This window comes from Lactuca virosa, chromosome 2, assembly GCF_052849685.1.
Source record: "Lactuca virosa cultivar CGN04683 chromosome 2, Lactuca_virosa_CGN04683_v6, whole genome shotgun sequence".
Lineage (NCBI taxonomy): Eukaryota > Viridiplantae > Streptophyta > Magnoliopsida > Asterales > Asteraceae > Lactuca > Lactuca virosa.
In genome coordinates, this window is record NC_136427.1 from 258,540,177 (window position 1) to 258,557,216 (window position 17,040).

General features: G+C 32.3%; 2 protein-coding genes across 2 annotated transcripts; one reads left to right on the forward strand and one right to left on the reverse strand.

Annotated features, from left to right (window-relative positions):
* The first annotated feature begins 7,390 nt into the window (after positions 1-7,390).
* Positions 7,391-10,132, forward strand: LOC145160887 (glucomannan 4-beta-mannosyltransferase 9-like). The gene is made up of 8 exons (XM_079080266.1): positions 7,391-7,750; positions 7,838-7,936; positions 8,227-8,479; positions 8,571-8,681; positions 8,786-8,922; positions 9,048-9,161; positions 9,258-9,655; positions 9,758-10,132. The coding sequence occupies exons 1-8, from the start codon at positions 7,457-7,459 to the stop codon at positions 9,918-9,920; spliced, it is 1,569 nt and encodes a 522-aa protein (XP_078936392.1). The 5' UTR covers positions 7,391-7,456; the 3' UTR covers positions 9,921-10,132.
* Positions 10,133-13,418: 3,286 nt separating this feature from the next.
* LOC145160888 (uncharacterized) lies at positions 13,419-15,323 on the reverse strand. The gene is made up of 5 exons (XM_079080267.1): positions 14,701-15,323; positions 14,198-14,319; positions 14,079-14,119; positions 13,906-14,004; positions 13,419-13,811 (listed from the first exon to the last, which is right to left on the reverse strand). Exons 1-5 carry the CDS (start codon positions 15,197-15,199, stop codon positions 13,655-13,657), a joined length of 918 nt encoding a protein of 305 aa, XP_078936393.1. The 5' UTR covers positions 15,200-15,323; the 3' UTR covers positions 13,419-13,654.
* Positions 15,324-17,040: the final 1,717 nt, after the last annotated feature.

Here is a 17,040-nt window from a genome sequence, read left to right on the forward strand (position 1 = left end):
CGAGATAGAATGAAAACAAGCCAACGAGGTCTAAATGAGAGTTGAAGATCTCATTAATAGGAACTCAACGGTAAAAAGACAGACAAAAACGGAGCTCGTATGCGAAAGTTATGGACGAAGCTTAGTCTCTACTTTTCGAGCGCGGCGAATTCGATACAGTTTTGTAAATCCGAGATAGAATGAGAATTAATCAACGAGGTCTAAATGAGAGTTGAAGATCTCATTAATAGGAACTCAACGGTAAAAAGACAGACAAAAACGGAGCTCGTATGCGAAAGTTACTGACGAAGCTTGGAGACTACTTTACTATACAATTCCTATAAATAAGAGATGAACTCTTCATAATTTCCTCACACCTTCAAACCTTTCTTTCTCTCTCTAACTTCTCTCTAACCTCCCTAAACCCTCCCAAGTCTAGGGAACCTCCCTATCACGAGAAGAAAGCCCGGAGCGCCCGACGGCTCCGAGAAGAAAAGCTTTCGGCTCGGAAACGCTGCTCCAGCGAAGCCCGGTTTTTAATAAAAACCCGCTGTAAGTGAGCTACGCCTATACTATATTTAATATAGCTTTTATTTAATTATAGTAACATTATTAGGACCTTAAAATAATTATTTGGACTATTATTATGAGTTATATTGAGTGTTATTTAACGCTTATATAATAGTAATAATAGTTAGACTATTAATTAGTCGCGATTAACGTTAAAACTAAACTCTAGTGGTATTAATACTAGGTTTTGGTCAAAGAAAAATTGTTTTGAGATAACGAAGTGCTGTTCAAGTACCGAGTCACCACCTAATCAAGTGAGTGCATGGTCTCTTTCATCTTACACATAGATATGAAGTATTTTATATAAATTACATGCTATGTGTGCATATTATCTGAATACTTGCTGTCTATGATGGATGAATGATTTTATACATGTTTTAAATGATTTAAATATATATTTATTTTATATCTACAAATATGTTGGGATAAAACATGGGTAGATGAAATAGTTGGTGTGTGATGAAATAAAATGATGAGAGATAGGTGATGATAGGAAGGTGATGATAATTAGGTGATGGATAGGTGATGATGAATCGGTGATGTAGGATGAAAGATACTATAACCTTGTCGGTTAATGTGGAGATGTAGTCATCTACCAGAGTATAGATGGCGACCACGGACTATTCTAGACAACCCCGTGGAAAGACCAGCAGACTTATAACCTGTAGGTGATGAATTACGAGTTCAGGCGATGTTGTGACTGCGTATTCATGTGATGATACTCTAACCCTTACTATGAGTTACGAGTTCAGGCGATGTTGTAACTACGTATTCATGCCTTAGGAACGAACATATAAGGAAATGTGATGTAAAGAGATGAGAGGTAAATACGACATAGGAGATGACCCTTAAGATAATTCTTTAGGGAATATTAAATGAAGAAAATGGGGATGGGTAATTGGGTTGATTGTTTGATTGTTTAAACATAATAATTATATTATTGTGGGTTGAAAACCCTATGTACTCACCAGGTTTCCCAACCTGACCCACTCAAGCTTATTTGTATCACAGGTGTCGATATGAAGCTACTTTAAACTGAGAGATTTAAAAGAGATGTAGATCACTAGTGTAAATGAATGTAAGTTCTGTTTATGCTTATGTTTCTGTATTGACGATGACATCCCAAATGTTTTAAAATGAATAAAAATACTTTTCTTCTGAAATGTTTTGATAACGTATTTATCATGTTTTACTGGGAACAAATTCCGCAACATTTTTATTAAAAGAGGTACTCTGATTTTATAAAGCATAAACAAAAATCGGTCTTTTCTGGCCGTGAAAATGGGGATGTCACAAGATCCCGTCTATGTTACCTTCGGATATTTTCCAAGTTTTTGATTTCAAACGTACATGTGTTGTGGATCTAAATCGACACACATGTTCTTGTGGGAAATGGCGCAGTCTTGGTATAGCATGTGGTCATGCTCTTGCTGCAGCACGTTATAGAAACAACACAGAATTAGCCGATATGGTTCAAATATATTATCGGGGTGATGTGTTTCGAACTACATACCAGACTAGGAACGTGAATGTTGCTCTCCCTCCATCTGAATGGGAAATACCAGAGCCATTGTCGGTCGTTTTAATCCCTATGTAATAGGTTGTCAGATGTTCGTTTAATAAATATAATTTTCATTGTAGATAACGCTACCTTCTAATCCCTATGTAATACCAGAGGCATTGATGGTCGCTTTAATCCCTATATAAAATCAACTCCTTCACATTATTAGACTACGGTTTCATAGTCTTTGACTACTGTTTGGCACACTGCATAATGTATAGTCTTTTCCAACAGTAGATTTTTCGCTTCAAACATTATTTCCGTGCAACGTTTCTGACCGAATTCTATTTGAAATGAAATCCCTTTATATGGCCTCGACCAAATTCATTGAAACATACCAATTCTCATAATGAGTGGATTTAATGAGATATACAAACAAAGCTTTTCCAACCTACCGATACTCTTACATAATCTTCAAAGAACAAATCGTAACTCTTTCACAATCATTAAGAAAGACATGAGAGACAGGTTTCAATTTTGTTTTGTCGCATTAGGATGCGTGGTAACTCCTACTCTATATTATGTTATTATTTATTTCAAGTTCAGATTTGTGTAATGTTGCCATTTTTCTTACAGATTACTACCTTTCTCACAACCATGATACCAACACTATTTGTTGCTCATGTACCCCTTATTGGGACCAACATAACAACAATGTATGTTGCTCATGCTTTGGACAGTAATCATGAACCCTTGATCATAGCATTCGCTTTGGGAAGTGTTGACTGTGAAGAGGCTTGGACTTGGTTCATGAGAAGGTTGAAAGAATGCTTAGGTGACACTACTGAAGTTGGTTTCATAAGCCATATGTCTGACTCGATAGGCTACACCATTATGCAAGTATACCCAGATTCCTATCATGGGTATTGTTGTAAAAATATAGCCGATAAAGTTCGGGCTTCCACAGGAAGTATCGTTGTCGAACAGTTGTTCTGGAAGACATGCAAAACTTATAGTTTGTTTGAATTTTACGTTTGTTTAAACAATTTAAAAAATGAGGTTAATGGGTATGATCTTGACTGACTTGACAATATCCCAATGGCAAAATGGGCTCGAGCCTTTTTTCCTAAAGTCCATTTCAATGTTAAATACATTAGCATTGCGATTGGATTGAGTTGGCTTAGATCAAACACGCACGAGTTACCAATAACGACAATCATTGAACTGGTCCATCAGTCAATACAAATGGTGTACGCGCAACGAGCTGAATTTGGAGGTAATAAATAATTGTTTTCTTTCTTTTCCGTTACTCCGTCCTCTTTTTAATTTTAAGTAAATTAATTACACAGGTGGAATGCATGGTCAACTTACCCCTTATGCACAACACGTGTTTGAACGGATAATGAACCAATCTAATGGTTATGAGGTTACACATATTGGTAGTGACAAATTTGAAGTGCGTTGTAATTTAACCATACAAACGGTACAAGTTGAACGTGGTATTTGTACTTGTGGCAAATGGCAAAAATGCGGCATACCCTGTGAACATGGTATATCATCATTAAGAAGGCTTACAGTTGAAGAGAAACAACAATTGGTTAATTATAGGTTGACTTCTGCGGTGTATCGACATGCATTCCAAGCGGAGACGATTAATCCTATTCCAATTCTTCTGCATTGGGAAATACTAACTGAGAAGATGGTCGTCGTACCACCATTTGCACGTTACTAATTACTTAGACTAATTTTATTAGTAGTTATGTTTACCAGTAATATTATGTTTATTTGTAATTCTAATTTCCTTTCAGAATTATGTTATGTTTATTAGTAATTCTAAGTTCAAATGATTTTTATGTTAAGTGTATTTGACTACTACTTTACGTTTTTATCAGTAATGTTATGTTTTTTTCTGACACACGATTGTAGTTTGACTACTATGTTATAGCTTTTGACTACTGTCTAGTCGCACTTGACTAATACTTTACCTGCTGTCTTATCCAATAGTGATTTTTGCTCTCAAACTATTAATATGCAACTAACATAGAACTTATACGTGATACACTACAACATTCTAAAATTGAAAATGAATTCATATGACTTCGGTGTTTGGCATTGCGAAGACGAAGACTGCTATGTTTGTTCCGATACAAACCCAATTCCTGAAGGCCCAGATTTCCCACTCCCAGATTACATGCTTGACGACATTTTCCATGCTATGAAGGCTGCTGAAGAAGCCAACGTAAGGGACTCTGAAATTAGTCGCAAACTCAACCAACGTGCAAACGACATAGCAGATCAAGTAATTGAAAAAGAAAAATGGATTGCTGAAACTACAAAAAATATCAAGGAAGCTAAGAAGTGGATTCGAAATGCAAATACGGAGTTTCAAAAGCTTCAAGCAGAACGGGATCGTCTATTAGATGTTGTAGAATTAGAGGGGATTTTATCGACCGTGAACAAAACTTGTATCCCAAACAGTTTCCTAATCTGTGGAAACCAATTTAACTATGTAATAGGTGGTGAGACGTTCCTTTAACAATGTTATGTTTAATTCTAATTGTAATTTCCTTTACTTTTATGTTATGTTCAATTTTGTTGATTACAAACATGATGTATTTCAAACTTATTACAAACACATTGTCAACTATATTACAAACATAATATATTGAAAAATATATTACAAACTCAACAGCAAATATATTACATAGACAAAGACAAATATATTACAAACTCAACAGCAAATATATTACATAGACAAGGACAAATATATTACAAACATCATTATTTAAAGGGAATAAAAATTACATCAGCAATAAAACAACCATCAAAGGGTCTGGGATTTCCCATTCAGCTGGTGGGGGAACTGCGTGAACGGTTTGTGTCTGGTAGATGTGCTGATATACATCGGCATGGTAATATACTTGAACCAAATTAACAATGTCATGCATGTCTGAATCACGTGCTGCTGTGATGGCATGACCACATGCTATTCCGAGACTGCTCCATTTTCCACATGAACAAGTATAAGCTTTAAGGTCAACAACACAAGTTGTTTTAAAATCAAACACTTCATACACATATGTCGGCATGGGAGAGGATATATGTTGGGGGATATGTGTTGCTTGCCAACGAACAGACTTTTGCATCCTTCTTTGAACCAGCATTTCAGCATACGGTGTTAATACACCAGTCAAACTCCCTGAAAATTAAATATGGTTACAAAAGGTTGTTGTACAACCTATTTAATTCTTTTATATTTCATCCAAAAATATACCTGCAATTATACTTCGTTCAACAAAAGTATTTTGCATGTACTCACGAATTCCCTCGATAAGCGCTATTATCGGTAAATAAAATTATGAAGAGTATCTAAAATATAAATAAACATTGACATGTATAAATAAATATAATTTAAATGTTAGTATGCACAAATAAAAGTTAGTAGCATAATATAAATGTTAGTATGCATAAATAAAAGTTAGTTGCATAATGTAAATGTTAGTTTGAATAAATAAAAATTAGTTGCATAATGTAAATGTTAGTATAAAAATTAGTATACATAAAGAAATGTTAGTATAAGAAATAAAAATTATTAGTAGTCCATAATGTATAAGTTTCATTAATTCATTAGTATTATTATTATTTTAATATGATTGAGGTTTTTATAATTAATAGTGTTTTTAATAAGTAATACATACCTTGATTAAGATAGATATGATTTTCCACTTGTTTAATAACCTTGATTAGAGCTTTCGTGCTGATAACGTGTTATGAATTAAGCGTAATTAATGTAACTATAAATCAAACCAAACTAGTAAACTTTGATAAGAACTTTAATTGAGAAGAAAGAATATTTAGAGAGAATATGAAAATTATATCTCTTATAACTTTTTGGTGTATCAGATTCTTTACAATGGAGGGGTATTTATACTACAAATTTTACTAACATATAATTGTAACTAATTAGAAATGTTGACAAATGTACCATGCACCAATTATTATGTCATCCACCAATTATTTACCACACCACCAATTATTTACAACAAAATATATATATATATATATATATATATATATATATATATATAAATGCTAACATCTTATATTAAGTAACTTGATTAAAATATATAAAAATAAGATAATGATATAATATAAAAAATAAGCATAACCATTATCACATTTTTTTGTTCAAATATATAATCTCCCTTTCTATATTTTAATAAAAGAATAAGTTAATTATTTTTTTTATCATGTGTCACCTTATTAAGTCTTCTAATTAATGTCATATCACTTGCCAACCTATTGATTCTTCATTTCAAATTTTAAATTTTAAATTTCTCATTCTAATTACATTAAATTAATAATATTAGAATAAAAATTAAAATAAAATTATTACAGATTATAAAGCCACGTATTTGTTTAAATCAATGATTATAACTTTATATAATCAAAAAATATTTATTAATTAATAATTTATTTAAAGTAATTGATTAATAATTTTGAGTTTTTATTATGAAAATTTAATTAATTTTGTAACCATTATTTCTACGGATTATAAACTAGTAAATAATATATTGAAATACACTTACGGTTTTGTTTTTTAATCTATTTTCTTTTTATTTTTACGTGGGTAATTGAACGTTTGCCAATACAAAATACATTTCGTATTTATATATCTAAAACCATCTAATCTTGTAGCATAGCTTGAACCTAAACTAATAATAGCACTAGTTGAATAGAGTAGTAGTTCAACGATTGAGACATTAGACCATTGTGTTAGAAATGAATGATTTCTTGTAGTTGCCATTTCATTTTCATGTATCTTAATTTGCCCTTCAATCTTAGTGCACCTACTCTACAATATATGAATTTGGATTAAACCCAGGAATGCAAAAAATAGTTAATAAAATTGAATGTACCAAATTTGATTTAAATGGACTGCAGTTGCGAATTTTTGAAAACATCAAGGACTATTTATGGAACTTTGTCTATATTTTATTTTTATAAAGGCTAATTTTTATTTACCCATGTCAAAGGGCCTAATATTGTGGGTTTCAATTCTGATTCAATTGTTGAAAAAAAGAAAAAACTTAAAAAACAAGTGTAGTTTCACTTTTGAGCCTTCCCTTTTCACATTGTGAGCTAACTTAGATCGAAAATATGTCATCACACTCATAGAGCTTCCATGGACACTCGATTGTGTTTCTGACACACAACTTGTGCTTGTGTCACAAGCAAAACTCAAACACCCTCCACATCCAAAGCAAACTCACCACAACCCATCAACACTCCTTATATATACATCATCTCTTTACTCTAATCTAAATGTCATGAGTATATAACCATATATAAATCATCTTTCTACAATTTCTAGAGTATAGAAACCACGAATTGAATAGGAAGAAAATGGAGAGGGTTTTCTCGGGCACTGGACTCGGGCAAATGGGAATGATGTGGGAGCAAGTGCGGGCGCCATTGATCGTGCCATTTATGAAAATTATGGTGATAATGTGCTTAGCCATGTCTGTGATGTTGTTCGTGGAGCGTGTCTGTATGGGTATTATTATTGCTGTTGTTAAGTTGATGAAATATAAGCTTGAAAAAAGATACAAATGGGAGGCGATTAAGGAAGATTTGGAGATCGGTAATCCGTGTTATCCTATGGTTTTAGTACAAATACCAATGTATAATGAAAAAGAGGTACATTATATCTTGTTTTTATCCCAAGTTTTTCATTTATATTCGGAGATTACTTGTGGTTTTAATAGATTTTCTGTGTGTTTGTAGGTGTATCAACTTTCGATTGGAGCAGCATGCGGGCTCTCATGGCCGTCTGATCGAATCATAATTCAAGTTCTTGATGACTCCACAGATCCGATCATCAAGGTTTCATTTTTCACTTCTTTATCAAATAGTCTATGAAATTTCCATTGATATAATCAATTAACATTTAGCTTATAATTAGAAACGTTACATTACAAAACTTCATGGTCTTATAACATATATATGTAAAATTTTACATCAAAATCCTTTGTCAAATTCTACACTTCCTAACGATATAAATCCAAATATATATGCACCTTACATGTACAACACATGTTTAGTGAATTATAATATAGAAAAATTATAATGTTAATTATTGTATTGTTTTTGATTAAATTAATTTGGAGATGCAGGATTTAGTGGAGTTAGAGTGCAAGAGATGGGCAGGAAAAGGAATAAACATTAAGTACGAAATTAGAGGCAATAGAAATGGGTACAAAGCTGGTGCTCTGAAACAAGGCATGAAGCACCCTTACGTGAACCAATGTGAGTTTGTGGCCATTTTTGATGCTGATTTCCAGCCCGATCCTGACTTCCTTTGGCGCACCATCCCTCTCCTCGCACACAACCCTGAACTTGCACTCGTTCAAGCTCGTTGGAAATTCGGTATTCGCGCGTTTTACATAAAATAACAACCTAATTTAATTAATTATTTCAAAAAAATAAAAGATTGATAGATTTATTTTATCGCGTGCAGTGAACTCAGATGAGTGTTTGATGACAAGAATGCAAGAAATGTCATTAGATTATCATTTTATTGTGGAACAAGAGGCAGGATCCGCGACACATGCGTTTTTCGGGTTCAATGGTAAAGATTTGGGACCCACATAATCGAGAGTCTTTCTTAAACGTGGAAGAATTAATTAACATCAAATGTGGTTTGAGATTTATAACATATGTTGTTGAATGTAGGAACCGCGGGCGTTTGGAGGATTTCAGCTCTTAATGAGGCTGGTGGATGGAAAGACCGGACGACTGTAGAAGACATGGATCTAGCAGTCCGTGTGAGTCTTAAAGGATGGAAATTTGTCTATGTTGGTGACCTCAAGGTATAAATAAAAACTTGGCTTTAACTAAAATTCTCTTTAATTAGATCTACCACTATTGATATATACATATTTTTACAAGATTTAATTTATATGTGAATGTAACAATTTTATATGTAACTTGTAAGGTGAAAAATGAATTACCAAGTACTTTCCAAGCATACCGCTATCAACAACATCGATGGTCTTGTGGACCGGCTAACCTCTTCAAGAAAATGATCATAGAAATCGCAAGAAACAAGGTTTAATTCATGACACTGTTATTCTATCTTCAAGATTTCTAAGTTCTAACAAATCATGTATATGCTCATTAACTTCATTCATGAATCATGATGCAGAGAGTGACAGTGTGGAAGAAGTTTTATGTGATATACAGTTTCTTCTTTGTTAGAAAAATCGTTGCACATCTTGTCACGTTTATCTTCTACTGTGTGGTATTGCCCGCAACGGTGTTTGTGCCAGAAGTGCAAGTTCCTAAATGGGGTGCCATTTATATTCCTTCGATTGTCTCTTTACTTAATGCAGTTGGAACTCCACGATCATTTCATTTGTTAGTTTTCTGGATTCTTTTTGAGAATGTCATGTCTTTGCATCGGACTAAAGGAACATTCATTGGTCTTTTTGAGGCTGGAACAAGGGTTAATGAATGGGTAGTTACTAAGAAACTTGGAGAAGCTTTAAAAGCCAAACCGGGTTCCAAATCTACAAAAAAACCTCGACTACAAATTGGAGAAAGGTAAATTGTAAATTTTTGCAACACATAAATAGATAGTTTTGACTTTGATTTTTTTAATTTATTTTTTTCTTTCTACATATTGATTTGATATAATCTCTACAGTGTATATGTGCTGGAGATATTTGTGGGGGTCTACCTCTTCTTGTGTGGGTGCTATGATTTGTCATTTGGGAAGAACCATTACTTCATATATCTCTTCCTACAAGCTATGGCTTTCTTCATCGTTGGATTTGGCTACATTGGCGTTTTTGTCCCCAATTCTTGAAAACTATAGGAAAAAATATCAGAGTTTCAATTTACGAAGATACAAACAAACATGTTAATGTTGTTGCGTATTTGTTTTGTTGTTAAAATTTTGTTACAAGGAATTAATTAAGTCATTCTTTCAGTATACATGTGCACAAGCACTTACATTGTGGTTGGCTGGTTGCAAAGTTGTTTTCACATAATAATAAAAGTAGCAGATCCAGAAAATAAGTATCGTTTTGATTTTTCAAACGATTTTCTATTGGTGCATCTATCTTATATGCACGTACAAAATTATGTCATGTGAACAAAAATTAAACGAATTCCAATATCCATTTTTCATGTGTTTTAATGCTATAAAATTCTCACAAAATAATATACAACTAGTTAAATGCCAACTTATGGAGACATTTAAAACCTATACCAATAATTAATTAGTCGTCGACTTTATCACCATTGCATAATGTATTGTAGGACTTAATGGGTTGGAAGAGGAATAAAAGAATGAAAAAAGTCATTTTGGTTGAATTTGATGTAAATAACATCGATATGTTGAAGTTTTAATGTGCGTTTGATTCAAAAAAAAATTATATAAAATTAATGAAATTATTAAAAAAAATATCTAAATGAGTTAATATGAATAAAATATAAGAGTTTATTTGGTATGATGAAATATAATGACCAAGGAATAGTATGGATAACATAATAAAATAAAAATAGATCATTACATTTCATTATTTCATTGTTTGGTTGGCATAAAAGAATGATATGAATAAAATAAACAAATATTATTTTAGAATAATAAACTTTAATTAGAAAAAGATACATATTTAAATAAATAAATCATCAATGTTTTTTTGTCACATGTATTTTGTCATGACACTTGGTATTTTATGATGTTTTTTAATTTAATAAAATCCACATGTCATTCTCTTGTATTTATCAATTTTATTTAAAAATGTCACTTAATTATGTATTTATGAGGATTTAAGATTACGCGTTCCTTCCAAATTTCAATTCCTACATTTAAGGTTATTTAAATCAATTTTCTGTTTATTTTTCTTATTCGATATTATTAGCCTAAAATTATGCTACTTTTTGGCATTCAAATTCATATATATTCTATTTTTTCAAAAAATTTTCAGTGTATCTATATATGTTATACGGATTTAAAATTATGGTATTAACATACTTTTTTTTATAAATTTTCTTAGATTTTTTGTTCTTTGTTTTCTTATTTTCCAAATAAAATTTGTTTAAACATCTTTTTAAAAATAATAAAATAATAGAAGTTATTAGCAAACTAAATTACTTCATTATAAATATTTTAAATAAAACACTGATATTACTATGTATGAGTATAATTTTTTTTATATTAAAATTTATATTTTATAATACGGCATGATGATTGTATAATTAATCTTGAGTTAAAACACATTGTTGATGTTATATTATTTACACTTTGATATTTAACTTTTATTTTAATCAAGCTGTGTAGTACACGGGTCTCACACCTAGTGGCATATAAACATAAAGTTTTTGGTTCAAAATACATGTTACATGTTTTTAGATGTAGTTATAACATAATTTTTTTGGTTCAAAATACATGTTACATGTTTTACATGTAGTTTAAAAAGGTTTATCTATGATCTAATAATAATAATAATAATAATAATAATAATAATAATAATAATAATAAGATTAAGATGCAATGAAATCTTGAAATATAATTATTAATAGAATATATATATATATATATATATATATATATATTAATTGAAGTTTTAAAATTTTTAAAAGATTAATACTATTGAAAGCTATATGAATAAAAATAATTTATAATTATAAAAATATACCATTTAATTCTCATACTTAATGAAAAAACCCCTTCCATGGAAAGAAACTAATGTGTTGTTTGTTTTTTCGAAGAGAAAATTCATTAAGTCTGCGGACCATCTCTGCAACCCTCTGTAGCAGAAGAGGTGGAACAAACGGCTGCAGCCTATAATAAGAAGCGCGTTTGTTTTTTAATATCTGCAGAATGCTGCAGTTAGCTAAAATTTAAATAAACTAACTTTATAAACTGAAAATAGTTTTCAACACCGAAATTTTAATAATTTTAGTCTTAAAACATTGAAAAAATACTAAAAAGAACATGTAAAAAAAACAAAAATATAAAACTTTTTAAAAAAAGACTTAAAAAAATATAAAAGAATCTAACTGTTTTATTCTAGAAAAAAACTAATTGTAAAACACATAAAAAACAAAAATAATAAAACAAAATTAAGAAAGTATTACAAACAATGTCTACAAAATTCGTAAAAAAATTACACACGTTAAAAAATATACAACTGAAACTGAAAATATTATTAACAGAAAAGGTAAAAAAATTAAAAAAAATCAAAGTTTTTTTTATAAATCAAGTTAAAAAATTTTGTGGAAACTATAAAAAGAAATTGTATCAAATCCGTAAATAAAAGTTTAAAAAAATCGAAGTTTTTTTTTAAAAAAAAAATAAAAGTTAAAAAAAAAAGTTATATCAAAATTCTAAAAAAACCACTTGGAAAAAAATGAAGGCTGAAGAGGTTTGAAGAGGCAAGTCAAGTGCTGCGCCATGCAACACACGCGCAGAGGTTTTGTAGTCTGAAGCCTTTTAAAAAACAAACTGCTGCGAGAGGGAAAGTGTTGCGTGTGTGCTGCGCCGCGCAGCAAAAAATGGTTTAAAGATGTTTTTCTAAAAAAACAAACAAACAGCAAAAAGTGGTTTGAAGACAATGCTCCATTCCATTTCTTGTAGCAAATAAGATTTTTTTCATTCCACCATAATAATATATGATTTTTTTTCATTCCACCATAATAATATATTCATTTACCTCTTGGATTACTGCATACCAAACACTTCAATTAGTTCAATTCTCCACCATCACGAATTATACAGCTATAATGGCACCCTTTTCTATGAATTCAAATCTTATAAAAAGAGATTTGTATAATGTCATATAAAAATTGGCACAACTCTATTTCTCGTCTCTTCTTACACAACCCCCTTCACTCCATCTTCATGCCTTTTCTTATAAGTTATAACAAATTGACAATTTGAGATGATGATGTACAAGTTACACAACAATATAAAAACAACAGCAATAATTCCACCAACACAAACTCAAAAACGGTATCTACAAAAGCATATACCATGACCAAAAGGATCAACACCTACTACCACTTGTACTTGTGGCTCACTTACCAAGGAAAAGTAGAAAACACAAAACAGTTTCGCTTACAACATTTTTATTTTCAAAATAGTAACAAATCATTTTAATACCAATAAGAATATTTTAACAATATTCAATTTATTCCCAAACTGGTTTTGTATAGACTTGAGATAAATCCATAATAAATTAAGAAACCTAATTCACTTCTAAATGTGTGCTTCAGACATGAACTCCTTTTTGTGTTTTTAACCCTATCCTCAGAGTTACTACTTATGTTTTACCTTGCAGAAATGAATTACGAAAAATTGCTAACAGAAAACCTTAAAAAAAAAAAAAGTTGTGAGCCTTCAGACAAAGAAAGAAAGGAATCGAATCTACACAAAAATGCAAACAAGCATATTGCTTTTTGCTTTTGCTTGAGCTTGCTTCAGCCCCCTGTGCTAAGAACCAACTCAAACCTGTGAAGAATGTCTTCGTTGCTTGAAATGATTTAGTCAGTATCTGCTCCCCTTTTGGTTATTAAATATGACAACTTTTTATATCATATGTCTTCCAGTATGTCATAATGTCCATACCCATGAAACAGAACTTTGATTGAACTCTTCTTTTCCTCTTCCTCTTCATACTCTTTACCATATGTTGCAATCTTTAACAAGTTTCCTGTGCTCCTCTCCAACATGAACACAGATATTGTGGTCCTGTTTCATCGATAACAACAAAAAAAAAAAAAAATCACACACCATTTTCTGAATATGATTAAGATTTATAAAGTATAATCAAGAAAGAACTTACTTTAGAACATGAGAAGCCATCAATAACTCAGGTTCTCCACCCCATACATGAGGTTTCTCAATTGTTTTTACATAGGCTTCAAAGTCTCCCTCAATAAACCTTAGAATGAGAAGTAATATAATGAGAGATGATATAATTTGTGGGAACTGAAACACTTGTGTAAAGAAGCTTACCATTCAATCTCTTTTTGTCTTTTCAGGAGCTCATCAACAACCTGGAATCGAACAGATGTCAGTCATACTATGAATTTTTTTACAACATCAAAAAGGTAAGAACTTTAAAATGAGCTTACTTGAGCTCTTAATTCATCAGCAAGTTCTCTCTGTCGATTCTCGTCAGGAGCCTCTTCTCCATTTCTCAAGCAAACCAAATGAGCTATTGCTCTAAATAAACATCTCCCATCTGCTGGAACCCCTGTAAATTGATATACTTTTAACCTTTTAAATCTACTCGTGTCTCATTAATTGTCCAAGAACAATCTAATATACTGAACATGGTAAAGGCCCAAGCTTGAACATAGAAACAAAGAACAGACATGGCACAAAAGAGGAAAGGAATTGTTTTGAAATATAAACAGGATCCCCAAACATTAGTGGCCTTCAACCCAAAAGGTTTAACCAGAAAGATGAAGAATTTAACTAAAACTACTACATGCAATTGTTGTGAATTGTGGAGTAACAACATAGGTTTCAGTCGATATTTCTTTAGAGAAACTTATATCCATTTAAAAACCTCATAATCTATGAAAAAGTATAAGAAATGTAATAAAAATTTCATTTTTAATAAATCTCAAACCTGTTATTCTATAGTTTATTGAGTTTTCAGAAGTAGTGGTGATACAATTCCCATTGATTTTGATGTCATCGGCGATGACAGGCTCCGAAGTGGTTTCATTAAACTCTAGGGGCGGCGCCGCAAGGCAAGCGCAGATGCCGAAAAGAAGCCAAGCCGTATAAGGACGGTGAAGCCATCGCGCAGGACGGACATCCCAAGCAACGTTCCATGAGCCCTCGCCGGCCGGTCTGAGGTTGTGTTTTCCCCGACCACTTCCGGCCGGAATGATAGCATGCCATGCGGATGCGGATATGGCAGATGCAGAGACATTCAATCCTGTAGCTGTAGAATGATACGGAAATCGGCGACGGTCGAGACAATCCGTCGCAGACAGTAGAAGTTTGATCGGAAAACTAGCATCAGAGGGGATGTGACGGTGACGAGCCGCCAAGGCGTAGTGAGCGAGTGGTGAACCAACAAGCCAAGATTTCGGACGTGAAGAAATAACACCGGCAAGCATCACAGTCACAGAGAAAAAGGCGGAGGAAGGGGAAACTAAGATGGAGGCGCAACCATTCTCCGACGACCAATTAGTTTATAGTGAAAGAAAAATTGGTAATTGGTATTTGGTAATGGTGATTGGTGCGACCTGTAGAGAGATAGATGGTTTTGGGTTGTATTGTCCGTCTGATAGGTTTCATTGGGGAAGATCGACGGCTGTCAAGAAGATGTTTGGCACGTGCCTTTCACGAGGTTGGAGGGTTGGTGATGTATTCACGTGTTCATCAAGAAACCCATGCTCGTCGTCTTCCCTTCCCCCAATCGTTAATAACAAAAATAAATTAATTTCATGAAACTTTTATTTTCCTTATTTGTTTTTTTTCTTATGGAAAACATTGTTGTTAGATTGATTGATCAAATAAATGTTACGATTAACGAGGGATCTTATTTCGAAAGTCCATAATCAATTAGATGAACACAATAAGAAAATATTTTATTTGTAATTATCATCTTGTTTAAAAACAATATAACTAAAAAAATAGATTTGTTTATTTCAAGGAAAATATTTTGTTGAACAGAATTTAAAACTATAACTTAATTTGTTACGACATCGATTTCGCCATATGTATATTAATAAAATTTTGGTTGGGTTGTCAAAGGAATAAATTTGTGTTTTTAAGATCCTCAAGGATCAATATTGTCGGTTCGGAGTCTAGAAGGTTGCAGAGGTAAAAGGTGGACAAAATATGTTATGGAAATGGAACGTCAAGAAACTGGCTACTTTGCAACTACGTGGGCCAATAAAAACCGCAAGAAACATGCTTACGTGGAATATCGAGGGCATCATATCTGATTGTAGAGTCGTGGAAGGCAAATATGCAAGAAAATTTGTCTGACTTTCGATTTTGACAGACTATCTTTTCGATTGATCTTTTGTTGTACCATATTATTACGCCGATTAACAAATTTTAAAGGCTACAAAAACAAGTTTGTAAATATTTTGAAAATCATTATTTTTTAGTTTGTCATTGAATGTTAAACGTAGAGCGAGAAAACAATCGAATCATAAAACGATAAAATCGAAAACAAAAACAAAAACCGAAGGTTTGATTTTTTTTTTTTTTCATAAACCAAATATATTGGTTTGGATCCGGTTTTTGGAACGACAGAAACTAAAAAAGACGGAACCGAACCGTCTTGTATGAAATACATAAAAATATTTTTTTTATATGCATATATTATAAATGAATTTTGTGTAAAATAAGCACAAACAATAGGGTGTCTCCTACGGACACGTCCAAACAAATCTTCATTCCCTTAATTTTTTGTTGATTGTCACTACTGTTAATGAGTTTTTTATTGTCGAGTTTGGATCCCGATCTAACTGTAACATCCTCCTCTCGCACATATTACAATATTGTCCGTTTTGGGTTGCCGCCACAAAAACTTCCCTGGGGTCGCCCATCCTGGAGTTACTTACTCCCGAGCACACTTAACCACATAGTTCTTATGCGATTTGTTTCCCTCATGACTTTAAAACACGTTGTAGCAGTGAAGATGTCCATATCCCTTATATGGAATGTTATTCTCTTTCCCAACCAATGCAGTATCATGTGAAGGTTCGACATCCCAATCGAACACATCGGCCCATGCCATACCTTTGTGTAACATCTAATTTCCAGGTATTCATTTTTGACCCTTGAGCTAAGATATGTTTGCAAAATTGGTCCTCAATGGCAATTTCGTAATAAAGGGTGCAACATGTGTACGTTGCGTGTACACCTTGGTACGTTGGGCGTACCTGGCCCCGTGCGCGTACGTTGGGCGTACACATTGGTACGCGGGGCGTACACAACTCAG

Bases quoted from the DNA above. Each gene is read 5' to 3' on its own strand.
- LOC145160887 (XM_079080266.1), top strand. From the start codon at position 7,457: ATGGAGAGGGTTTTCTCGGGCACTGGACTCGGGCAAATGGGAATGATG. The intron at 7,937-8,226 runs GTTTCATTTTTC...TTGGAGATGCAG, and splicing joins CCACAGATCCGATCATCAAG to GATTTAGTGGAGTTAGAGTG. The intron at 8,923-9,047 runs GTATAAATAAAA...GTAACTTGTAAG, and splicing joins TCTATGTTGGTGACCTCAAG to GTGAAAAATGAATTACCAAG.
- LOC145160888 (XM_079080267.1), bottom strand. From the start codon at position 15,199: ATGCTTGCCGGTGTTATTTCTTCACGTCCGAAATCTTGGCTTGTTGGT. The intron at 14,120-14,197 runs GTAAGCTCATTT...GTTCGATTCCAG, and splicing joins CTGATGAATTAAGAGCTCAA to GTTGTTGATGAGCTCCTGAA. The intron at 14,005-14,078 runs GTAAGCTTCTTT...TCTCATTCTAAG, and splicing joins AGACAAAAAGAGATTGAATG to GTTTATTGAGGGAGACTTTG.